This window comes from Prunus avium, chromosome 1, assembly GCF_965620075.1.
Source record: "Prunus avium chromosome 1, drPruAviu1.hap1.1, whole genome shotgun sequence".
NCBI lineage: Eukaryota > Viridiplantae > Streptophyta > Magnoliopsida > Rosales > Rosaceae > Prunus > Prunus avium.
Window position 1 is genome coordinate 34,422,003 of NC_142284.1, and position 26,588 is coordinate 34,448,590.

The following is a 26,588-nucleotide window of genomic DNA, read 5'->3' on the forward strand; positions in this document are numbered from 1 at the left end:
TCCCATTCATTGTTGGCTGTCGTTTGTTTGGTTTTTCCTGGATGAGAGTGGGTGGGAAGACTTTTTGCATTGCAGATGATGAATATCATATGACATACAGTTTGGTCTTTGGTTGGTGGTGGCATGGCATCCTTTGTTTTTCTGGAGGGTCCACTGTTCTGTTCTGTTCTGGTCCAGGGATGGATAGATGGAAGGGTAGTTTAGTCCACACGTAGCATTGTTGGAGACGAGGTTAGGTGGGAGGAGCGCCTGTGAATCTGTAATGTGGGAAGGAGTGAGGAGGATTAGGTAGCTAGGCTACTGGTCTTTGTCACATGTTGATTTTTGCCCACATGTTATTTACTTAAATATCCATTAACTTTTTGTTTTCTTTTTAAGCCCTTTATCTAGATCTAGATTTTGGACAATTTTATCCTTATGGGTTGCGCGTTGCGTGTGTATTTTGTATGCTTACTTATCTCAACTTTGTATTCTAACTTGTATAATATAAAATAAAATATAAAGTTATTCTAACTGTTTTCTTAACTTACATGTAGGGCTCGTCAATGGGCTGGGCCGGGCTAGCCCGGCCCAAATTTCATGGGCTTGGGCCGGGCCGGGCCGGGCTTTAAAGAGGAGAGAGAAAATATCGGGCCGGGCCGGGCCGGGCTTTTTTAGAAAATTCAAAGCCCAAGCCCATCTCATGAGTCGGGCTTGAAAAAGCCCATCGGGCCGGGCCGGGCTAAGCCCTACGGGCCGGGCCGAAATGGGCCTAAAAAATAATAAGAAACATATGATTTTTAAATTTATGTATGCATTTTCATGTTTTGTATGTAATCACATTTTCACGTTGTCTTGAGCATATTTCCTTGATAGATTTACATAAAACAAAATAAAATACTCTAATAGATTGGAAAAAACAACCACTCATTAAATATAAAAACAAGATTGGAAAAAACCAATATAAATACTCTAATAGATTTACATAAAACAAAAGAAAATACTAACAACTATAAATTTAAGGATAAAACTTGTATTAATTTTGTGCTCATCATTTGGTGATGTGTTAAAGAAAAGTATGATTATATTTGGTGGTATGATTATGTTTGGTGATATGATATGTTGTTTGTCTTATTATATATATATATATATAATTGTTGTATTAATAAATGACACAAATTAATGTGCTAATCATCCAATTATAAACTAGGAATGAGTAGAATTCAATGGAAACAAACACAATTTTTATAACAAGTAACACACAAAAAAAAATTAAAGAGGGGGATTTGTCATTCAAGTGATGTAATCCTAATCCTAAACCCTTATTTATACATAATTATATATGTATGCGGGCCTAACGGGCCGGGCTTTTGTGGGCGGGCCGGGCCGGGCTTTCATGGGCTTAATCGGGCCGGGCCTATGGGCCGGGCCGGGCTTCAAACACCCAAGCCCAAGCCCGGCCCAAGCCCAAGCGGGCCGGGCCCTCTCAAAGCCCATAACGGGCCGGGCCGGGCTTTTTTTCAATGGGCCGGGCGGGCCCCCGTAAGCCCATGAGCCCGCGGGCCAAATGATGAGGCCTACTTACATGGAACATAAATATGGTCACACCCACCCACACCCTATTATCACATATTTTAACATTTAACACACCACATCATCACAATTCGTTTTCATATTTATAAGAAGGAATGCAATTAATATCATATTTTACCTTTTATTGAAGTGTATTGAACAAGAACATATTTAATATGTTTTGTTAATTAAACTTAAGGACTTTGGTCTCCATTTGGTGGATTGGCTTAGACCGGTTAGAATAGGCTTTGAAGTATTGAATTGGACTAGCTTAGACTGGTTAAGTTTTAAGTCCAATTCTGTTCATTTTTCACCAAACAACAGACTGAAATTAGCTTTTTTTATTTTTATATTAAAAAAAAAATTAGTTAACAATAATTCCAACTTTTTTCCTCAAATTGAAAAAAAAACCTCATTTTTTTTGGCAGAAAGCCTAGAACCAGATGAAAAATCCTAATCGAACCAAGAAGATAACTCTCAAACCCAAAATCAATGATGCAAATTCTGGAATCCCAATACCAGATCTGAAAGATCTTCAACGAAAAGTGAAATCAAACCCAAAAAGAAAGAAATCACAGCACTCAACGTCGTCAACACATCTCAATATCTAACACAAATTAAGAAAAAATATATATATATATATATATTAAGAGAGAGCCAAATAAACCGGAACAGAGAATCAGTTAAAAAAAACCAAAAGAGAGAGGAGATGAGAGGAGATGAGAGAAGAAGAGAGAGGAGAGATGAGAGAAGAAGAGAGAGGAGAGAGGAGAGAGGAGAGAGGAGAGAATATAGCATAGATGACGCAGAGGAGAGAAGAGGGAGGCACGCAGGCTGAGGGACTTCACGTTCAGCAGAGAAGACGAAGAGAAGAAACGAAAACTCGTTAGTCTTTGAAACCCACGTCTCTGCTTGGGTTTCTAATCCAGCATATGCTGGACTGGTATCCTATATAAAAATTTGAGTCCTAACCAGTCTGTGATACAATTAAGCTCATCAAATAATAGACTGGATTCATGTTGATTTTAATTGAATATATATAGTCTGTGATACAATTAAGCTCATCAAACAATAGACTAGATCCATGTCTATTTTAATTGAATATATCTAATTCAGTCAGGCCCATTGAGTTTTTTGGTGAGATAGGGGCCAAAATAGGCCAGAACAAAAAGAACTAAACAGCCACTACTCTAGGCCTAGCCAGGCTGCAAACTTCAGCAACAAGGCTTCCACAAACACAAGGAGGCGCCAGCTCAAATCTATGAAAGCCAGGAACCATATCATGACTCATGTGAGCCAAAACATCAACAACACAGTTTTGTTCACGAAACACATGTTTGAGAGAACAAAACCAATCTTGATGCATCTTCAATTTGCAACAATTTATCAAGCTAAAAAGAGGATGAGTAGTAGGCTCAGGCAGTTCCTTCTGTTTAGTGCAGAACACATTGCAAACATGGCAGAAATGCTTATAGTTAACCTCATCTTGAGTGTGAAATAGTTGTTTATATTATAAAATGCTAATTAAATGAAAGCGTTTTTTATTTCTCCATTGATTTCAACAACAAAAATAGTTGAAGATGAATAGGGTACAAGAAAACTTATAATTTGGCATACTTCTTGAGAGCTTCACCGGCATCTTTTGCATGCTCTGGCACTGCCATGTTGCATAAAAGAGTAACTCTTGATGATGATACTAAGGATTTGATGCTTGAGTTTGAAGGATCAATCTTCCACAGCCACACCTCCCAAACCTACCCAAAATTGCCAAACCAAAACAACTTTGAATAATATAATATCCGTTTATTGATTCCATTAAGTAATTAAAACGAAACATTGATGAAAGATGAAAGATGGATTATAATTAAGAAGACAAGGAGGGTGGGATTGCGATGGTGGTGATGAGGAGCAGAGGAACCTGAATGGTTTTGCCAAGATTGACAGGCGTGGCTTCAGCAAAGATATGGTCACCAAGCTCAGCACGCTTCAAATGGTTGATGCTGAGGTGAATCCCAGCCACCCTTTGTAAACCAGATGCTAGGTGGGCTCCCATGCTAGCCAGAGCCTCAGCTATGAGAGCTAATACCCCTCCATGCAACACCTTGAAAGGCTGGTCTCAGCAGCAAAGAACAGTTAGTCATATTACTTCGTTAATTAACATCTTCCTTTTAGACTTTCAGCAGGAAAAAGATTCATCATATGAACAAACAAAGAAAGATAGAAAGAAAGAAAGAAGATGATGACCTGACAGCACTTTTGGGTGACATGGAGGTGACCGGAGACCTTTTTGGGGGTTACCTCTTCAATCTCGAACCCAAATTCATGAAGGGTAGGATCCAAGGCCGCTGTCTTTGACGGAGGTGACGGTGGTGGCTGGGATTGGGACTGGGAAGCCATATCTATATCAATATGACTATATATATATATAGACTATCAGTGTATATTTTGTTAGAGATGTGGTCTATATCTATCTATATGCTTTTAGTTTCCTTCTCAGGCCTTTGTTGGTTTGCTTTGTGTATAGATGATAGAGCCAAAGAAATTCAATTCCCATTATTGTTGGGTGCTGTTTGGCTTTTCCTGGATGTGAGTGGGTGGGAAGACTTTTTATGTTCTGGTAAACTTTGGTTGCAATGGAGATCATATGACAAACGCTTTGGTCTTTGGTTGGTGGTGGTGACATGGCATCCTTTGTTTGTTTGGAGGGTCCACTGTCCAATTCTGTTCTTTTTCCAGGCATGAATGGAAGGGTAGTTTAGTCAATTCACATATTACATTGCTGGAGGAGGTTAGGTGGAATTGCCCCAACCAATCACGATATGCTAAGCGTGTTCACACATTACCATATGTGATTGTCATCTGTCCATTTTTGCCCATCATTGTCCTTTCCTCACCTTAGGCCATCTCCAGCCATCTCCAGCCATGGGCTATATCCCAAATATAGCCCTAAAATAATACAAAAACCATCTCCAGTCATGGGCTAAACAAAATTTTGGCCAAATTTGGAGGGCTATATTTGGTCCTTTAGCCCTCCAACCAGGCCACATATAGCCCAGCTTTGGGCTAGGCCAAATTTCTAGTGGGACCCATACATGTGCTTTTTAAGAACCCCATTAAAGCATGCTAGACCTTTTTGAATGTTGCAATTCGTACTGTATGAGAAAAAAAAGTATAAAAAACTGTTGGTAAATGATTGTTGGGTTAGACCTACCCCACTCCTTTTTTTAAATAATAATAATAATAATAATAATAATAAATGCGGTCAGACCCTCAAATCTTTCAAGTATTGTTTTTAAAAAAAATTATAAAAAATTCTTATTGATGACCGTTGGAGCTGAAACATTGAACCCATCCTTTTTTTTTATATTTATTTAAATGTCTTCACGTTTTTAGATGTTTGGTGTTGTTTAAAAAAATTATAAAAAAATTTGGGTCATGAGGCCATCTCCCAAATATAGTAGTTTAATTAAATTAAACAATATATAGTTGTGGAATGTATGAGTATTGTACCATAGTTTTTCTCAAAATAATAAAATATGAAGGATTCTAAAATATAGCCCTGCATGGCTAGAGATGAAAAAATTTAGCCCTGCACTATTCTTTAAAAAATTAATATTTTGGGGGGCTAAATTTAATCCTGGACTACATTTAGCCCTATGGCTGGAGATGGCCTTAGCTCTTTTATCCGGTCATCAAATTTGGGAGTAGTTCTGTGGTGCATTGGCTGTACTGGTATGGAAAATTCTACAATGCGCAAGGCGCACTGATGCGCCATTTATTATAGACCATTGGATGAGTAGCTGGGGCATGTGGGGTAATCCAAAGCGTTGATTGTTGGTTACCGGTTAAATTGGTTGCTGTAGGTAAAACCAATAAAAAATACTTGCTCTCTCAGTAAGAGACATTTCAAGTTTAGGGTTGGGGTTTTTCATTTCTTTCCCTTCGAGTTCCTTCCACAGCAGCTCCTCTCCTCCTTCTGTGACGACGAGACAGAGCGACGAACACAGCTCATCTCCTCTCAGGTATCTCTCTCTTTCTTCTCCCTAATTGTCTCTGTAATCTCTATATCTCATGGTCCTTCTCAGGTATTCATATTTCATAATATATCTATCTTCTTCAACTGAATCTGGGTCGTTCTAATTTTTCATTGTTGTGAACTTTTTTTTTTATGTAAAAAAGCGAGGATCAAGGTCCACGAGCTCAGAAACAAGACAAAGGCAGAGCTTTTGGGTCAACTGAAGGATCTGAAGGCAGAGCTTGCCCTCCTCCGAGTCGCCAAGGTCATCGGTGGAGCTCCCAACAAGCTCTCCAAAATGTACCCTCTCTCTCTCTCTCTATAATTTTTATATGTTGAATTGTTGATTTATGAATTCTTTTTACAATTTTGTGTTTGTGGTTTCAGCAAGGTGGTGAGGCTTTCAATAGCACAGGTGTTGACAGTGATTTCCCAGAAGCAAAAAGCGGCTCTAAGGGAAGTCTACAAGAACAAGAAGTTTCTTCCTCTGGATTTGCGCCCAAAGAAGACCAGGGCCATCAGAAGGCGTTTGACCAAGCATTAGGTACTATTAATTTTTCATTCCCAGTTAAACCCATTTCAGTTCGTTGATATTAAGCTGCGTAGTTATTTGGATGCTGCCCATGAGCCATGTAATAATCATTTCTTTTGTTGTGGATGAGTTCATTTAATTATGTTGAATTCGCTTACCCAATCTAGTTTTTGTGAGAAATGTTATAAAAAAAATGGTATCTAAGAGACCGAATTTACTTGCTGAATTGTATTCAAGGATGAATCTAAGCAAATATGCATTTCACTTCTCACCATATTCCTTATTTTCACAACTGTCCTTCCCTACACCAGTTTGCCCACATGGTTTGTTTTCTCATAAGCAGATAAATTGTGCATTAATTTACTATCATTAAAAATTTTAGGCCATAAGCACTTAGTTTGTTAAATTCTTTCCAACCAATACAAAAATATTAAATAGACGGTTTAATTTGAGAGTGTTGAACATGTGTGGATTTATTTTTTGCAGAATATGCAAGTACTGAAGCTGCTGCCACCAGTACAAACACATTTGGTGTAGATCCAAAGGGAAAGGGACATGCCTTGAACCTGAACTCTTGATTGATTGTTTTGTTTGTTATTAGATTTGATTTTCAGATTTAATTGAACTTGAAAATTTGCAGATTTGATTGAACTCTTGTAAAAGCCTATATGAGATTTGATTGAACTTGAAAATTTGCAGATTTGATTGGACTCTTGTAACAGCCATTTGATTTTCAGATTTGATTGAACTTGAAAATTTGCAGATTATTTACGGTATCAACATTGATACCGAATCATACCGATCCCGTTTGGGTCCGGTATGATTTGAACGTGTTTTCAAAAACTCCCATCCCGTGTCATCCCGTACCAATTCCTCTATTCGGGATGACCTCCATCCCATGTCATCTCATACCGTGCCCACCCCTAGTCTCCCTCTCTCTCTCTCTCTCTCTCAATCGTTTCAGCCTTCACTCTCCGTCCCTCACTTGATTCTCTTTCTCTATAGCTTTGGCTTGCTCTCTCTCTCTCTCTTAGATACGAGCACCAAACTAAGTGGGCACAAATTTGTGAGTGATGGGCATCCTTTGAAATAGAAAGTTTAGGGTTTCAATTTTGTTAAACTGAAACCATCTTAGCCAGAAAGTTTAGTAATGGGCATCCTTATGGGCATCACTCCCTATGCCAAAAGATAATTTTAATTATTCAAGGTTTGAGTTTTCTAATTTATATTGTAAGTTTTAGGTTTTAATATTGGGCTATGGTCTGTGCAGGTTTTCAACTTTTTAATTTGTATTTTGACCATTAATTTGGAGACAATGTGAGGATTTCATATTAGTGTTGAACTAGATGTAGATTTGGTAATGTTAGTTTAATTTTGAGTTTACTGCTGCATTCATCAATTTTTGGTGTTTTTTTTTCTTTTCCAATTGATTTTTTTTTTCTGAGTTGGTTCTTGTGTCTACAAGTTGCATCTTGTTTTCGTATTCAGATTCCTGAATGTGCTATGATGGCAGTCTTAAGTCTCTTTATTTATTTATTTATTTTTTTCTGGGCTCTGGAGTGTTGCTTTGTTTGCCTTTGTTTAGCCCGGATTCTTCTTTTTTATGTGGTTTTTTTGCTTTTGTTTGTAGTCTTGGTCGTGTGGGATGGGTTGTGCGGATTTCTCATCCTCCTGTAGCCCCATTGATTTATGAATATAATCTTTGGAAGCTTGTTATGATTGATTTTTTTTTTCTTCTTGTCAGTATTCTACTAAATGCGTGTGAAGGTTGCCTCTTTTTTGGGGTTTTAATGAAAGCTACATAACAACCAAACAATAAAAGCCTCTGTTAGTTTCTTTAGTTTCCTTTTAGTCTCTCTAATTTTTTGCTGACCTTGTGCCTTCTCTTACTAACTGACAATTGGATGTTCACTTGGTGTTGTATTTCAGAAAGAGTGCTGTAATTTTCTATGAATTGCTTGATTTTCATTCATCATGTGTACATATACATAGGAAGCCCTGCTTATTACCTCCTCTCTCATGCTTACTATCCTAGGATTGTCTACCCTTCATGTATGTGAGTTTTAAATTTTCATCATTATATATGTTATTAAACATTATAGATTATTTAAGGCATCATCTATTATCTGAATTCTGCTTAGTCTTAGTTCCATGTGCATTAATTCACTCTTTAATTCATACATTTACATTTTAGCATTTTCATAATGCAATTACCAACTGACTAATCTGTTATTGCAATTAGATTATGCGACATTATATTTGTTGCCTTGCATTTTTGTAATGAAATAGGCAATACATTCATTACAATTACTTTCTTTTGAGATGATTGGTTTTCTATGGTGTGGCCCTTTTTCGGGTCTGCAATATATAAATTTATGATAATCTGGTTGCATTTCTCTCTCTCTCACTCTCTCTCTCTCTGTGTTTTGGTATGTTGGGCATATTGTTGATGTTGAAAAGTTTGTGACTCATTCGAAAAACACTAGATAGAATTTATTAATTGTAATGCAAATGACATGATATTTGTAGCATATCAAAATGTGGTGGAGGAGACCACAACCAAGTTACCACCCCCTAACACAAAAGGAAAAGGAGTTGTGGTGAAAACAAAATGTAAAGGAGGGGCGGTGCATTCCAAAGAAAAAGCAGCTGCAATTAAAGGGAAAGGCAAAGCATCACCACAAAAATACAAGACAACTTTGCCGAAACCAGAACCACGCCCTATTAGTAAGCGGCTAAGGCTAAGGAAGAAAACATAAATTGTATTATGAGTATTTTGTCTTTGTGGTATACGTTCATAAGTGAGATTATATATTTTGTGGTAGATGTGAACTTATGTAACTTGTTTGATGCTATAAATTAATTATATAACGATGTCAAATATGATCGTCCATTGGTCTCTGTGAATGGATTGAATGAGTTAATTTGAAAGGAAGTTACCATAAGATGGAAAGGGGATTGATAGATTGGCTCACCTAAGAGTAAAAGGAAATAATGCAATCGACAAACAGTCAGTGGGCAATTGAAAAAGAATAATGCAATAGACAAACAGTGAGCAGAAAATTGAACAAGAATACTCCAATTGACAATCCGTAAGTTTGAAATTGCAAACGTGCATCCATGCCTTTTTTCATCCCTTTTGGCTTGGTTTTCCATAGGATTTCAATTCCCGTTCGACATAGTTTTCTAACCCCAAAGCTTATGTAACTTGTTTGATGCTATAAACGTAGTATATAATTGTTTCACCCGTTATTTGCAGCCACTGAGTTTCTTCTCTGAACATGCCTTGATGCATAATAAACTGGGGATGCTAGATTGATCCAATGCTGCAAATGTAGGATATTTTGATCTCTACGTAAGTAGGAACAACATTCATGAAGAACTTAATTCTAGTTGAGCAGTAGAAAATCTGATTTAGCAACTGACTGGTCGTCACAGACTGCTGTCACGAACACAAATCATGATTAATACTGTGAAGATTCAATAATTGTGTAAATGACGCCAAATTCGGATATGTCGTAGTAGACATCCAACTGAACAACTTTCATGAAGGGTGAAGGTTCATTTGAGGACTGGAAGCTGGCCAGAATTGGACCATAATTAGGCCAGAATTGCCACTGTTTTCAGCTTTTGCTGTTGCTGGTATGCTTCTGATGTTTGATGTCGCGAGGATCCCACATTTATCCGAATGATGCCAAATTCGGATATGTCGTAGTAGACATCCAACTGAACAACTTTCATAAAGGACGAATGTTCATTTGATGACTGGAACCTGGCCAGAATTGGGCCAGAATCAGGCCAGAATTGCCACTGTTTTCGTGCATCGCTGTTGCTGGTATGCTTCTGATGTTTGATGTCGCGAGGATCCCACATTTATCCGAATGACGCCAAATTCGGATATGTCATAGTAGACATCTAACTGAACAACTTTCATGAAGGACGAAGGTTCATTTGAGGACTGGAAGCTGGCCAGAATTGGGCCATAATTAGGCCAGAATTGCACTGTTTTCAGCTTTCGCTGTTGTTGGTATGCTTCTGGTGTTTTCAGCTCTTAGGATTCCAAATTTGTCCAAATATACCGAAATTTGGATATGGTGCAGTAGACATAGAGATGAACAACTCTCATGAAGAACGAAAATTGATTTGAGCGCTGGAAATTGATTCTAGCCATATTTTGGCCATTTTGATGTTCATGGCAAATTATCTTCCATTTTAGGCAAAAATTTAATTTTTGGTACAAACAATAATGATGTCAAATATGATCGTCTATTGTTGTATGTGAATCGAATGAATGAGTTAATTTGAAAGGAAGTTACCATAAGATGGACAGGCCACTGATAGATTGGCTCGCCCAGGAGGAAAAGGAAATAATTTAATTGACAAACAGTCACTAAGACATTGACAGAGCATAATGCAATTGACAAACGGTAAATTAGAAACTGACCAAGAATAATACAATAGCCAAACAGTGAGTTGAAAATTGAAAACAAATGAATGCAATTGACAAACCGTAAGTTTCAAAGTGCAAACGTGCATGCATTCCTTTTTTCAAAAAAAGAACATGTAGTACAATATTAAGGTAAAGGGGAACATTCGGAAGGTAAATTGGGTCCTTAGTATCGTAAACATGAATGTTTACAATATTAAGGTCTCGTATTACTCTATTTAGGATAGTTATGTTCCAGGAGATTGTAAAACTCATCCTTATTATGGTAATTTCGTAATTTACAAAGAGAAGGACATGTATTACAATATGAAGGTAACTAGGGACATTGAGAAAGTAAATTGGGTCCTTATACGTGTAAACACAAACGTTTACTATATTAAGGTCTTGTTTTACTCCGTTTTGGACAAGTATGTTCCATATGATTGTAAAATGCATCATTAATCTTGTAATATCGTACTTTACAAATATAAAGACATGTAGTACAACATTAGGGTCAAGGGGAACATTCGGAAGGTAAATTGGGTCCTTAGTATTGTAAACATGAATGTTTACAATATTAAGGTCTCGTATTACTCTATTTAGGATAGTTATGTTCCAGGAGATTGTAAAACACATCCTTATTATGGTAATTTCGTAATTTACAAAGAGAAGGACATGTATTACAATATGAAGGTAACTAGGGACATTGAGAAAGTAAATTGGGTCCTTATACGTGTAAACACAAACGTTTACTATATTAAGGTCTTGTTTTACTCCGTTTTGGACAGGTATGTTCCATATGATTGTAAAATGCATCATTAATCTTGTAATATCGTACTTTACAAATATAAAGACATGTAGTACAACATTAGGGTCAAGGGGAACATTCGGAAGGTAAATTGGGTCCTTAGTATTGTAAACATGAATGTTTACAATATTAAGGTCTCGTATTACTCTATTTAGGATAGTTATGTTCCAGGAGATTGTAAAACACATCCTTATTATGGTAATTTCGTAATTTACAAAGAGAAGGACATGTATTACAATATGAAGGTAACTAGGGACATTGAAAAAGTAAATTGGGTCCTTATACGTGTAAACACAAACATTTACTATATTAAGGTCTTATTTTACTCCGTTTTGGACAAGTATGTTCTACAAGATTGTAAAATGCATCCTTAATCTTGTAATATCAAAATTTACAAAGATAAAGACATGTAGTACAATATTAGGGTCAAGGGGAACATTCGGAAGGTAAATTGGGTCCTTAGTATTGTAAACATGAATGTTTACAATATTAAGGTCTCGTATTACTCTATTTAGGATAGTTATGTTCCAGGAGATTGTAAAACACATCCTTATTATGGTAATTTCGTAATTTACAAAGAGAATGACGTCTAGTACAATATTAAGGTAACTAGGGACATTAGGAAAGTAAATTGAGTCCTTATACATGTAAACACAAACGTTTACTATATTAAGGTCTTGTTTTACTCGGTTTTGGACAGTTATGTTCCATGTGATTGTAAAATGCATCCTTAATCTTGTAATATCGAAATTTACAAAGATAAAGACATGTAGTACAATATTAGGGTAAATGGGAACATTCGGATGGTAAATTGGGTCCTTATACTTGTAAACTCGGATGTTTACAATACTAAGGTCTTGTATTACTCTTTTATGGATAGTTATGTTCCAGAACATTGTAAAACCCATCCTTAATCTTGTAATATCGTAATTTACAAAGAGAATGACGTTTAATACAATATTAAGGTAACTAGGGACATTAGGAAAGTAAAGTGAGTCATTATACGTGTAAACACAAACTTTTACTATATTAAGGTCTTATTTTACTCGATTTTGGACAGTTATGTTCCATTTGATTGTAAAATGCATCATTATCTTGTAATATCGTAATTTATAAAGATAAAGACATGTAGTACAATATTAGGGTAAATGGGAACATTCAGATGGTAAATTGGGTCCTTATACTTGTAAACTCGGATGTTTACAATACTATGGATTAGGTGAACCCTAATGTTGTAATCATAGTTCAAAAACTTGTAAACAGCTACCCAAATCTTGTAACTTATAAGTTTTAGGATCCTCTTACAATGTTATGGTACTCTCATATCCAAACTATTGTAAATCACTATCCAATCATATGCCAATTGCCAAACAGGAAGGGCATAATTGCATGACCCTTATGCAATTGCATTTTCAAAAAGTGGAAACTTGATAACTTGTATAACCGGTAACCAATTTTTTTTAAAATCTGGAAGCATCATAAAGGACAAATGGTGCATGGGTGCACCTGGTGCACTGTAGAAGGTGCCGTACTGGTATAGCCACTCACATGATAAGCACGTGATGTTTTTTTAAAAACAATGGGAACCAGCTGTTTTGGGTAACAGGTTAAAAGAAGTAAAAAAAAACCACGCACTCATTCTTCAACTTGCTCTGAACTGTCGCTCGTCCTACTCCTCTGTATTGTGGAGCTGGATAGTCTCGACGGCGCAAACCGGTGGCAGAGGACGGGTCGGACTCGCTTGAATCGTCTCAGAGCTGCGTCGGCCTTTCGGACCTGCGATCGTTGTGTCGTCGTGGGAAGATGCGTTAGAGTTGTTGGGTGGTGCTGCGTTCACGGCAGCAGCGGCGGCGGCGCTGATATTGTTGGGAAACGTCATCGTCGCGGAAGCTTCGACTTCGCCTTCGGCGTTCGTACAGAACGTCATCTACTCAACAAGATTGCCATCTTCTCCAATTCCTATTGCCCGTATGTTATTATCTCTCTATTGCTTGTTCATTTTGGCTTTTGTGATAAATTTAAGGTAGTGGGATTGGAAATTCATAAAGCAATCAAATTGGAATTTGAGAATTGTGAGTTGGTCAATTTGATAATTATGAGAAATATTTAGAGTGTTCATGTTGAGGAAAATATGAATCCATCATCTCAAATGGGACCTTTTTACTAATTTATAGATTACTTTTCATTTTCATGGATTTATTGCATTGTTTTCTAATTCTGGGAAATGAATTGGTGCGTTTCATCTACTAAATCTTCAGCTTTCTGTTATTGAAATAGTTCACAAGTTGAGTAGAAATGTTTAGAAAAAGAACTCTGTGCATGCCTGTGTGTGTGAATTTAAGTGATGTTGGAATGAGGGATTGTGTGCTGTTTTGTGGATTCTTCTTTGAGGGTCTCTTGCTTGGTGAGAATTGTAGAGACTGGGAAAGGGGAAGTGGGTAGACAGAGCCAAACTCTCACCCAGAAGCAGCTCCTCATCACTTTCATGTGGTACAACAAAATTTCAGGCCAAAGCTTCACCATCAGCGTTGGGGACAAAGACAATACCTCTTCATCATTCAAATTCAACTTCAATTCACATGCATCTGGCTGGGAGATTTTAGCTCCCACGCATCTGGCTTCTCTTGGTTGTTGTTTCTTTGCTTTTTCTCTCTTATTTTTTAATTTATTTAGAGCATCAAGTTTGGGTTTTGTGAATTTTTCTTCCTTCAATTTTTCCTTTGTCCTTTTTTAAAAATAAAAATAAATATGAGGTTCTCTAATCTATTAAATTATATTTTTTTAATCGTAGCATACGATTTCATTTTATTGTAAAAAAAATTCATTCATCTTAGTCATCAAAGAAAATAGAGCATTGAGATACCAGTTAGAGAAGAAGAAGAAGAAGAAGAAGAAAAGAGAGGTTGTGGTGAGGTTCAATCAGGGGTTTGGGTTTAATGGTGGTGGAGGTGGTGGTGGGAAAGATGACGGAGCTACTGCTAGAGTTCTGGGTAATTTAGCTTTGGCTGTTGGATTGACTTAAATTTCATTTACTGGGCAGCTTGGTTGGATTTTGGATGCAATTGTTTCCATTTGGGTACTCTCTTTCATTTAGCAACTGATTTGGGGTTCTTTTCACAAATCTTAGTTCCTTTACATTTCTGAAAAAAACTGGTAGTTTTATACTATTTTTGTGTCTAATATAATCATTTATTTTTGACTCTAACATCAGCATGTAGGATTATATCTCTAATCAAATTGATGCCTTTTCACATCCAGCTCCTTGCAGTGCTTGTAGCAATTGTTGGTGTGGGTGCTTTTCTGTGGTGGGCAAGGCAGGATATGGTTCAAGACAGTGCAAGGCAACTACTATTTTTTCTCTTGCTGACTTCTTAAAGCTCATAGTTTTCTTCAACTGTGGTATCAAACATCTATTGTTGCCCAGTGAAAACACAACCCAAGTTGTTGAGTGCTTTAATTTCCATGCTCTCAATTTGGTCATTCCCTCTACCAGTTTGGCACCTACAAGTGACTAGTAAAACCTATTATTTATGTCTTCAATTATTTTTTAAAAATATATTAGGTCTTACATGATGTTTTGGCATTTGTGGATGGTTAATTTATCAATCTACAGATCTTCTAGTGGATAGTGTACCGTGTACCGAAACGCTCTATGATTTTCTTTTATTTGGAGTTGACAATTAAGTAATGTTGGCGTGCTCTTGATTTCAAAAAACTGTATCACAGGTGCTATATAAACAGGTAATCTGGATTGGTGTTGGATAGTTTCCATGAATAGGCATGTAGAAATCTATTGTGTTATAATGAGTTCATTCTTTCCCATGTGAGATGTATCAGATAAATGCATGATATGTATAGGATGTTTGGAAAAGGTTTGAGTACGCAAGTGATACTCTTTCATGTAACAATTCACAAATGCTTCATCCACATCTTGTAATTGTTAGGATTTTGGCTCGTCAAATATGTCCTAGTTAGTTTAGGATTGTTTTAGGAAAATTAGAGGTATTCTTGTCCTAGAGGGATTAGGAAAGAATTTCAGTTTTCCTTATTCAATTCAGGTTTGGATTTCTAGAAGCCTATTTGGTTTTGGATAAGTGTAATTTCCTAATCCACTTAGGAATAGGAATTCAATCAGCCTTAGGACATGTAAGCCAACTCTATATCTATAAATAGGGTGTGGCAAGGCTTATTTTAGGGAGAGAAAACAGCCAGAGACAGCCAAGAGTTTTGAGATTAGTTCTAGGGTTTGCAAAAGTTCTGTAATCTCTATTATTAATCAAAGGAGCGGTGATTTCTCTACCTAGAGAAATCACAACTGGACGTAGGCAAAAGTTCTGCCGAACCAGTATAATTCTTGTGTGTCTAAGTTTTCTAAATATTTGCTAGTTTAGTCTATTGCCGTTGGTTACATTAAAGAACAAGATCCAGCAGCAAGTTATTTAACAGTAATCAAGTAATTTCATAGTAACATCCTGAGGGTGATTTTCAATTGTGAAGTTTTATTTATTTCTTAATCTGATGTCTTCTGCTTTTAATGAACAACAACCATTGTTCCCATAAAGTGCCATATAGTGAGGACTTGAGAAAATGGTTATGCACCATATGTTGTTCCCATAAAGTGTCATATAGTAGGGATGGATTTCCCATAAAGGTTTTCTTATACTGTGTTGCTCGTGATCTTCTAAGTGCTAGATAACTTAGTTCATTTTGAGTATTTTTAGTTTTAAATGTAATTCTTATTGTGATCTAAATATCATGTTACAATGGATAGATTTGCAGGTTGTAACTTTGTATTTTCAATCATTGTATGTAATTATATTTATTTTAATTAGTTTGCAATTTCAATTTTTATTTTATTATTTTATTTTTTTATTAGGTTTAGCTTGGTTTTGCAACTGAATCAGTTATGAAGCTTTGCAGAATGAATTAACATAAATTAACCAATGCCCTTTGGTTATGTTGGTTGTTGATTGATTGCAAATAAAACAGATGGAGGAAAGGGTAATTGCACACCGCTGTCTAGTTTTTGTATCATGGGATGTGCAATTGCGTAGTCTCTTTAAAGCCTAAACTGGAATAAAATTCATTTTTAATGACTTGTGTAAACCAAGATATGCAATTGCATACCATTTATGCAATAGTTGACCCTATATATGCAATTATTACCATTTGTACAAACAAACTTCACTCTCTTGCTTTTTGGAAGTACACAAACTAGTTTAGATTTAATAAACAAGTGAAACTTTTTCAGGTTTTTGGAACTCAAATGGTTTTTCAAGTTCTTGGAACTCAAATGGTTTTTCTGGTTCTTATACTCGAGATCGATATTTTAATCATTACCCTTAACATGGTTAGTGATGAATCCAATTTCTGCACCTCACAAAGGTAAGGCCAAGGATTAAAATATCAGCTGCGTAGATAATATCGGGCCTCCAATTTACGGATATTTCGGGGAATATATCCTTATCGTTTTAGGTATCGGGAAAAAATTAACAAAAATGACAAATATAGGCATTGAAATACGTAATTTTGGTGTAAAATTTTCATAAATGTTATGTACATTATCAATGAATGTATTGAACAAATAAAACACAAAAATTACTAATAATAAGATATACATATGATGAAATATAAGTGGTATGTAATACGCATTAATGAAAAGTTTGAAAATAAAATTTTGATTGGAATGAATAAACCATGCATAAATCCATAGTTTGTTTAAACATTGGATTACAATTTAGATTAGTGTCCATCTACATAAATGAAGAGCTCCTATGAGGTTCAAACAATGAGGAGCAACCATCTAGATTCATACAATAGTCATACCAAGTCACGTAACCTGAGCAGTTTGTAAGCCATGTTTGAACATGGTGCACATAGGTTTCTCTTGAGCTCCCTACTGTCCTCCCATATATGGGATAGTTAGGATTAACCGAACTAGTAGGCAAGGGCGGCCCTAGCATGGTGCAAGTTGCGCCACTGCATAGAGCCCCCTATTTTTGAGGACCCCCGAAATTTTTTTACTTTATATAATATATATTAATATTATAACGACAACGACTGTATATATACTCCAATGTGCAGCACATTGACACAAAAGTGTATTTTAGTGGAGTTGGTTTCTAGCGCATATCCCTTGGTACAAGTCCTAGGTTTGAGTTTTAGTTATGTGAATATATTTGTAATTTTATTCTCTTTTAATTATAGGAACAAAATTTTAAATAGTTTTAAAAAAGAAGCACGTGAAAAATATAAGGGGAAAGATCCAATTAAATTAACAATAGTATATATCACACCCATACGCTTTTTCCTTAAAAAATAATAATAATAATTTCTTCGACTCAAAACAAAACACCCATTCATGTCTTCTTCTTTCTTGTGAACTCTTACTTTTTCTTACCAAACAACCCCTACGTTTGCATTAAAAAAAAATAGTGCGTTTGTTTGATAAAGTATTTTACTTGGTCCAATTTCTCAGGGAACAACGAACTTTACTCAACGAACGCACTCCCTGCATTCGCCTGAAAAAATAGCCTGTTTATTTGAAAAAGTAAGTTAGTGTGATCCATTTTCCCGGGGAATGGGTAACTTTACTCAACGAACGCACCTCTTGTGTTCGCGTGAATAAATATCTCGTTTATTTGAAAAAGTAAGTTAATGGGGTCCATTTTAACGGGGAACAGGCAACTTCACTCAACGAAAGTAACCCATTCGTTCGCGTGAACAAATAGCCCATTTGTTTGAAAAAGTAATCTAGTTGGGCACATTTTTTCGAGGAACATGCAACTTTCCTCAAAGAAGACAACCCCTGCGTTCGCGTGAACAAATAGCCCGTTTGTTTGAAAAAGTAAGTTAGTTGGGCCCATTTTTCAGAAGAACGGGCAACTTTACTCAACGAACGCAAACCATTGCGTTCGCATGAACAAATAGTCAATTTGTTTGAAAAAGTAAGTTAATTTGACAAATTTTTTCGGGGAATATGCAACTTTTCTCAACGAACGCAACCCCTGCGTTCGCGTGAACAAATAGCCTGTTTGTTTGAAAAAGTAAGTTAGTTGGGCCCATTTTTTCGGAGAACGGGTAACTTTACTCAACAAACGGAAACCATTGCGTTCGTATGAATAAATAGTCTGTTTGTTTGAAAAAGTAAGTTAGTTGGGCCAATTTTTCTGATGAACGAGCAATTTTACTCAATGAACGTAACATTTGCGTTCGGATGAACAAATAGCCCGTTTATTTGAAAACGTAAATTAGTTGGACCCATTTTTCTGGGGAACAAGCAACTTTACTCAACGAATGCAACCTATTGCGTTCGCGTGAACAAATAACCCATTTGTTTGAAAAAGTAAGTTAATTAGGCCCATTTTTCCGAGGAGCGAGCAACTTTACTCAACAAACGTAATCTCTATGTTCACGTGAACAAATAGCCCGTTTGTGTGAAAAAGTAAGTTAGTTGGGTATATTTTTTCGGGGAACGGGCAACTTTACTCAACGAACGCAAACCATTGTGATTGCATGAACAAATAGCCCGTTTGTTTGAAAAAGTAAGTTAATTGGGCCCATTTTTCTGAAGAACAAGCAACTTTACTCTACTAACGCAACCCTTGCGTTCGCGTGAACAAATAGCCCGTTTGTTTGAAAAAGTAAATTAGTTGGGTCTATTTTTCCGGGGAACAAGAAACTTTACTCAACGAACGCAACCCCTGCGTTTGCGTGAACAAATAGCCCGTTTGTTCGAAAAACTAAATTAGTTGGGCTCATTTTTTCGGGGAATGGGCAACTTTACTCAAGGAATGCAACCCCTTGCTTCGCATGAACAAATAGCCCGTTTGTTTGAAAAAGTAAGTTAACTGAGCCCATTTTTTTTGGAGAACGGGCAACTTTACTCAACGAACATAACCCCTGCGTTCGCATGAACAAATAGCCCATTTGTTTGAAAAGGTAAGTTAGTTGGGTCTATTTTTTCGAAGAACGGGTAACTTTGCTTAACGAACGCAACCCCTGCGTTTGTGTGAACAAATAGCCCATTTGTTTGAAAAAGTAAGTTAGTTGGGCCCATATTTCCATGGAACGGGCAACTTTACTCACCAAACACAATCCCTACATTCGCGTGAACAAATAGCCCATTTGTTTGAAAAGTTAAGTTAGTTGGGTCCAATTTCCAGGGGAACGGCCAACTTTATTCAATGAACGCACCCCTTGCGTTCGCGTGAAAAATAGCGTGTTTGTTTGATAAAATATTTTAGTTGGTCCAATTTCCCGAGGAACAACTAACTTTACTCAACAAGCGCACCCCTTGCGTCCTCGAAGTAAAATACCGTGTTTGTTGAGGAAATCATGGAGTTCGTTGGGTAATTTGGTCAACGGACAACATCATTTACCCGAAAAACGAGTCGCTTAGTGTTCGTTAGGTAGGTTTGTTGGCATAAATTACTGAATATAACTTTCGTGATTTACTACTAATTTAACCCAATGAATTATTGGGAATAAAATTGAACTTCGTTGATTATCTCCAATTATTCATATATTGTTAATTAAAAAAATTCAATAAAATCAAACATATGATTGTTGATACAAATATAAATTTAAAACTTTCAACAAAAATTATTACTTAATGGTCAATTGATTGAGCCACATTGAATTGACGAAAAAAAAATTATTACTTAATGGTCAATTGATTGAGCCACTTAATGGTCAATTGCTGACACTTCACCTGAAATATTTTGTAATATGTTTAGCTCAATTTATAACTTGTAAAGTACACAAATGTTAGCTCCTAAATATTAGGCTCTCAGAAGAAGGTGAGAATCTCACCAAGTATGCATGAAAAGTCCAAGTGAGCATACCCCTTTCTAGCAAATGAGAGGGAGGTAGAGAGAGATTATTTAAACACTATGATGGTATCTCAAAACACATATTTCAGTGCAACAAAAATGCACTTTTCTTAACTGCTCTTTTCCTGAATCCTTAGCCAAAGCAACCAATGTATAGCAGTTACAGCAATCACAGCAACCAATACCAATCATGAACATCACATTTGAACCATACACTTACCGATTTAGCAATACAATCTTTGAAATGGTAATGGCAACCCAAAATACTGAGCTCCATTCCGGATATACGAACAATAGCCATTGTGTTAGGAAGCCCTTGTAAAAACCACATTGGGCATTCATCTTCCTAAAAATGATTGCACAAGAAAACCATAGCCAATTTTCAATTTCCAATTGCCAATGCTAATTAAAATAATGGAGTATTCAAGATTACAATGAAGCGTGGTGATTGCAGAGTAGAAGAGCCATGTCATAGAAACTACTACCTATTAGGAAAACCCAAAAATAAAACTTGACTCAATAGCAGAAACATACCACTAATTTATGTAATTCTTTAAAAAAAAAATGTTAGCTGAGATTGTTGGGTTTTGCTTTCAGAATACCCTGAAGAAAAACCCACTTTAAAGAATCTAATTTCCAAAGCATATTAAGCTTCAATTAGAAATAGAACAGTGCATCCAAAAGCCAGGTTTATGGAGAGAGAGAGAGAGAGAGAGAGAGAGAGAGAGAGAGTATGAAAACATGAGTTTACGATAACTTACATAACTCTATACCTTTTCTATGATGAGCTTTCACTTATAAAAACACTTCAATTTAGACATGTGAAAACTCTAAAATTGGGTTCCCAAATTAAATTTCTTTGTTTTGTCATATAATTCACACTATTAACAAGAAAGATTACGCAAGTAGTCAATTGGAGTTTTCTCTTTCGTACCAATTTCCTTCGGCGCTACATTCGCCAAACGCTGCCATTTTTTGCATTCCGGAAGTTACCTGCAAAATGTTTATAAATCAAAATTAAGAAAGAATACCAATTAAAACAAAATTGGGAAGAAAGCTAAAAAAACACACTGAGAAATGACAACAATTTGTAACATGCGGCCTAAAGGAGGAGTTGGAAAGCATTGAATTTTCCAGTCTCAGGTTGCACCCTTTGCAACCAAAAAGATAAGAAGGATCAACGCACAAATTGAGAATTGGAGTTTCGTATAAATCTAGTTTTATTTTTGCCCAATTATTTCATATATATATATATATATATATATATATATATATATATATATATATAGAGAGAGAGAGAGAGAGAGAGAGAGAGAGAGAGAGAGAGTGTTTGTGCCTAATAAATCTCGGCCATGAACTGACCGAAGGAGCCCCTTTTCTCGGCCTTGGCATTTGCTCAAACGCAGCGTTTCACCAAGTTGTTTTACCTACCTGGGGACAAAAGGAACGTTGCCAAGGCATGATCATCTCGGCCTCGATAATAGGCCGAGGCCGAGGCCGAACAAAATCACGGCCAATGATATCAGAATCAAATCATCACGTGATAGCAGGGTCCCATGCTTCATTTAATGAAGTAATGCCTCTGTTTATTGCAGCAAACCCACTGGCCACGAATAAGCATTTAATGCATGAGGGAAGGTGGGAAGTGACTGAAGTCAGGGTTTGGCGACAGGAAAAAGTGATTAGACGTGGACATTCTCACAAGAATTCTTGCAGCTTGAGAGAGTAGGTCACCAGCCATCAGAGCAATAAATGCGTCCCCATGGCCAGAGGCGCAGGAACCCACGATCAAGGCGGCGGCCGAGATTCACCAGGATTTATGGGGTCACACCACCATACTTCACGATCCCAGATATCGATTGGACTACCCACTTGCTCTAATCAGACTCCACTATGCAGGATTTCAGCCTCGATTACTCCTCCAGGAACTCTTCCTATAAATACAAGGCTCAAGACTACTTTCAAAAGGTTCAAACACCAAACCAAAGCCTCCCACGGAGCAACTTATATTTTCCTGTAATGCACTTTCAATATCTTTACTTATTTTCCTAGGAGTAGTGTTAGACTGTAAGGAAAATTCATTCATCAATATATCATACGACCCTTGATTTTCAAGGCGCCGGAGCATCATCCTTGTTATTCGCTCATTCACCCCATATATCATACGACCGTCGTTCCCTGAGCAGCGCGCCGGAGCACCGCCCAAAAACCCACCAACACCATCACTAAACGGCCTTGTAGCTCAGGCCGTGAACCTAACAGCCGAGACTAGTTCCTCTCTCGGCTACAATCGTTTGATTAGAAGACGAGTCCAAACAGGCGCACCACTCAACCATTTCCATCCACATCAACTTCTCGACGCACGGTAGACCGTGCTGGCACGCCCGCTCACAAACGCACCGCACCCAAAAGCAGGAAGCCACGTGTCAACGTATATCCCTTCGGCCAGGAAACCCAGGCCGTGAGATCTGCGCGGCAGACACTTTTGGCACGCCCGGTGGGATACTTGTCAAAACTTATGGTGGAAACTAGGGCACAGGCAAAGCTCAAAAACAAAGCAGTCGAAATGACTTCTGAGACTCCTGAGTCCACTTCACCAATCACTATCCCCGAGACCGAGCATACGGTCGGGGTCTCGGCCAGCGTTCCAGTAACGACGGATCGTACAGTCGAGTCCATGCAGGGACAGGCAGTGGTGGAGGATTTCATGTCTAAGCAGGCCCACAGGATAGAAACATCCTTTATGGCCGCGATGGACAGATTTTCCTCGAAATTACGGACGCTTTTCCAGGAGAAGATGACGGCCACCTCGCCCGCGACAATTCCTAGAGCCGGACAGAGAGACCGGGAGCGCGAAAGGATCGAGCCTTACGGCGAAAGCAATAAACTCAGCGTCCTTGGCCGCACCCAAGTGTCAGGCTGCGACCAGCATTCTCTACCGCCGACGAATAGCTGGGGGCAGTCCCAGCCCACATGGGCGAATCCCGGACCAACCTGCTCGATGGGAACAGCGCGCGGCCCGCTCCACGCTTTGGCCAAAGCATTAGGGCGGGATAGCCCTGCGTTGTCTACGGTCCAACGTCTCGGCCCGACCCGGGCTTTGGCCGACCAAGCACAGCCCGGCCAGAGCAACGTGACCAAAGCATCATCGCAACAATGCGATCAGAAAGGCTTGACTGCTGCACTACCATCACAAATATACGGTCCGGCCATTCCCAATGGAACCAGGTGGCCATACCTCGATGGCCAGCGGGCCGAACGAACCTCGGTCAAGTCCGCGGCTTTTCTCTAATACCACTCGGCTCGGTCGCAGCGGCCGAGCCCTTTGCTCAAACAACCCAGCATGTAAGGCCACGAAATGATGACCAATAAGAGAGGCCCCCTCGAGGGTTTAAGGTCAACGGTACCCGGTATGTGACCGAGGACGGCTTCATTCAGCGATGGCCGGGGACGCCAGTCTACGCTAAGCCATGTTCATCAAGGAAACCTGGAGTTTGGCGAAATTTACTTCCTAAACCTTTTGGGGCACGCCGTGCGTCAAAAAAACCGGCCGTGGGCACATCTCCTTGTGCCTCGGCCAACGACCATGACACTAATAAACTATTAAGGCTGAGGGTTCGAGTTCTTCGAGTTATCATGCAACATAGCCGAAGGAGGAAGGATTACTCGCAGATGACGCCCAGAAGTTCAGAAAATTTACAACAGTCGAAACTCGGCGCCTACAACTCGGCGCAAGTTCAAAAGAAAATGGCGCCGAGGACCTACGACAAAAAAGTCAAGAAAAAGAAAAGATGAAAGTAGGCAGACGGGCTGAAAGGCGTGGCCAACATATAGAGAAGGAAAGTATACATTTAGTCTTTCAGAAAAGAAGGCCCTCGCCTTACATTTAGATAAAAGGGTCTTTTCTTACAAAAAGAGAGAACGGCCAGTCACGACCGAAATAGCGTATACATATATCTGTTTGTGGTCGCGAACAAAAGAGGAAATATGTGTGTAAATATAGAAATAAAATGTGTGTATATAGTTAATTATTACATCCCAAAAAGAAACATATATTTAAAATTGGCCGCTCGCCGCTCGCCGCTCGCCTAGACCCCCTCGCTGAACATGCCCCAGATCAAGCAAGTGATCCTCCTCCAGGCGATGTCCCCGCCGTCTATGTCCGCCTGCCACCTCACCCGGATCAGCTTCCTCTCGGCCAATGCTTTCTTCGTCTCGGTCGCCGCTTTGAGGATTTGCTTGGCCGAAGATTTCAGTTCGGCTCCGACCGCAACTGCGCCGTCTCGGCGTTGGAGTATGAGATCTCGACGAGCCTGGAGCTCGGTAATCTGAGCCTCGACCTGCGCAAGTTATTCATTCTCCCGCTGGACGACGAGATCATTCTCCTTCAATCCGCGTAACAGCTTCAGCATACCGGTCGATCATTTCCTCGCCTTCGGCCAGGCGGGCTTGCAATTCATCCAGCTGAGCCGAGTCTAGCAGACCGATCGCCATAGCCGTATCCAAGCAGGACCTAAACTCCATAAGCGCCCCGGCGGCAGTCATTTGGTGAACTCCAAGGAGGAGGAATTCTCGGAGCCGGTCAATGACGGTCTTCGAATCCTCATCCAAAGGAGCCGAGGCCGAGCTACCCCCTTCCTCATGGAGGCTGGCGTATAGCTCCTCGAGATCGTCGGAGGAGGTGGCCTCCTGAACATGAGAGAGAGTTTGGGTGAGAAACAATTAGCCAGGGCATAAGCGATTAACAAAAAGAAAGGGGTGAATACTCATGGCGAGCGAAAGCTCGGTTCTGACCGCCGAAGTAGTCTTCAGGAGACTCGGCACACTCACGACCGCGGCCCCAGTTACCGCCGGTCCGGTCACGACCGTCGAGTCCTGGGACAACGGCGCAGGGGGCATGGTTACAGCAACCGTGGACAGCGGCAGCGACGACTGGGGAGGCTGCAGACAAAAAAAAATTCGGTTAGGAGTATAGCGCAATTCTGAAAAGAGAACAATAAAGCTAAGTATAGAAAAAGCGAACTCTTACCGAGTGGAAGGAAATGCCGCTTGGACATCGAGGAGCGGACGGCGACGGCTCGACAGGTACGACCGCAGTGGCCTCTTCGGCGGCTTCTTCAGCGGCCTCCTCGGCAGCCTCTTCGGCGCCCTCATCAGCAGTCTCCTCGGCGGCCTCTTCCGCGGCCTCCTCTATAATCCCCTCGGCGGCTGACACTTCCACGAACGCTGTCTCGATAGTAGTGGCCCCCTCCACCACCACTTCCTCAGCGGCCGCCTCCTGAATCACCATCTCGGTCGCGGCCTCCTCTTCGACTACCATCTCAGTAGCAACTGCTTCCTCGACCGGCACCTCGACCGCGGCTTCCTCCTCGACCATCACTTCCTCCTAAGAAAAAAAATTGAATTACCAAAAGTGTATAAAGAAGGGAGGGGGTGACCTGGAAAAAGGGGGAAGGAGTCAAGGAATACTTACTACCACCGGGGGGGCTTCACTCACAACCACATGAGGGACCTCCTCCTCACCTTCATCCTCCACGGAGGTGGCTCAGGGAGGCCGAGGAAAACGAAACGGATAAGGAGAACGAGGGGGGAGGATGCTTACTAGCAGCGGCACTCGGCCGAGCAGGAGGAGAGGACGGCACGTTCCTATGCGCCAGGGTCTTCCGCGCCCCCACCCCGACTGGCGCCTTGGGAGTTGGGACCGTGGTCAAAGCCGCAGCCGTCGTTCCAGTCGAGAGAGAGGGCGTCACCTTAGGTGCGGCCACGGACGGGATACTCGATCGAGGAGGCCCGGCGGATACCTTCTTCACCTTGCTGCCCTTGGGGGTGAGAGGGTCCCAATCTGCATTCTTCTAGGCCCCCCTCACAGCCTCTTCAATAGGCCGAGTGAATCTGGCCGAGATACACTCCTCGTACCAAACCCTTCCATCCTCGTTATAGGCATTACGACGCAGCCAAGGCGTCAGAGTAAGGAAGGTCATTCCCTGTTGAAGTTGGAAGGTGATGCCAGCCACGCCATGCTGTTGAGCGACGTCGGCCCTCCAGGACGAGAGCCGGTTCATTGACAAGGGGGGAAGTGGGGCCGTCTGGATCAGGCCGAATTACCACGCCACGAAGTTCGGCAGGTAAACCTCGGCCCCGGCCTTGGACAGGCCGCAGTGGGGATCGCGCGAAACGAGGAAGGAGCCCCAGATCTCCTTCAAATCATTCTCTGTCTCGCCATCAGGGATGACAGAGAGGTTGTGTGTCAAGAACAGTGGAAACGGCCGAGCAAGGCAGACTTGGAACTGCATACCAGTCCTCTTGGTCAAGCCGTAGAAGAACCTGTAGCAGAAGGCCGTGGCATTGTGCTTCCTGGGGGCTCGACCGAAGGCGTTGGCCAGCGGCTCGGTGTCGGCGATATTGACCGGCCCTCTCAGCTA

The 26,588-nt window shown here is 39.7% G+C and overlaps 1 protein-coding gene and 2 pseudogenes across 4 annotated transcripts; 2 read left to right on the forward strand and 1 right to left on the reverse strand.

Annotated features, from left to right (window-relative positions):
- Positions 1 to 2,544: 2,544 nt before the first annotated feature.
- Positions 2,545 to 4,174, reverse strand: LOC110763357 (1,4-dihydroxy-2-naphthoyl-CoA thioesterase 1-like). Of its 3 annotated transcripts, none has more exons than XM_088246732.1 (4): positions 3,796 to 4,174; positions 3,470 to 3,661; positions 3,169 to 3,305; positions 2,545 to 2,810 (listed from the first exon to the last, which is right to left on the reverse strand). In XM_088246732.1, the coding sequence occupies exons 1-4, from the start codon at positions 3,946 to 3,948 to the stop codon at positions 2,726 to 2,728; spliced, it is 567 nt and encodes a 188-aa protein (XP_088102858.1). In that variant the 5' UTR covers positions 3,949 to 4,174; the 3' UTR covers positions 2,545 to 2,725. The 3 variants fall into 3 exon arrangements, with proteins under 3 accessions (XP_088102858.1, XP_088102859.1, XP_021821814.1); XM_088246733.1 differs by lacking the exon at positions 2,545 to 2,810 and adding an exon at positions 2,836 to 2,980 and having other exon boundaries at positions 3,796 to 4,173; XM_021966122.2 differs by lacking the exon at positions 2,545 to 2,810 and having other exon boundaries at positions 3,035 to 3,305; positions 3,796 to 4,172.
- Positions 4,175 to 5,207: 1,033 nt separating this feature from the next.
- On the forward strand, positions 5,208 to 6,125 carry LOC148297714 (large ribosomal subunit protein uL29 pseudogene; annotated as a pseudogene). Its single transcript, XR_015833448.1, has 3 exons — positions 5,208 to 5,283; positions 5,731 to 5,866; positions 5,954 to 6,125. The product of XR_015833448.1 is annotated as a large ribosomal subunit protein uL29 pseudogene (transcript).
- Positions 6,126 to 13,627: 7,502 nt separating this feature from the next.
- On the forward strand, positions 13,628 to 15,020 carry LOC110763354 (uncharacterized; annotated as a pseudogene).
- Positions 15,021 to 26,588: the final 11,568 nt, after the last annotated feature.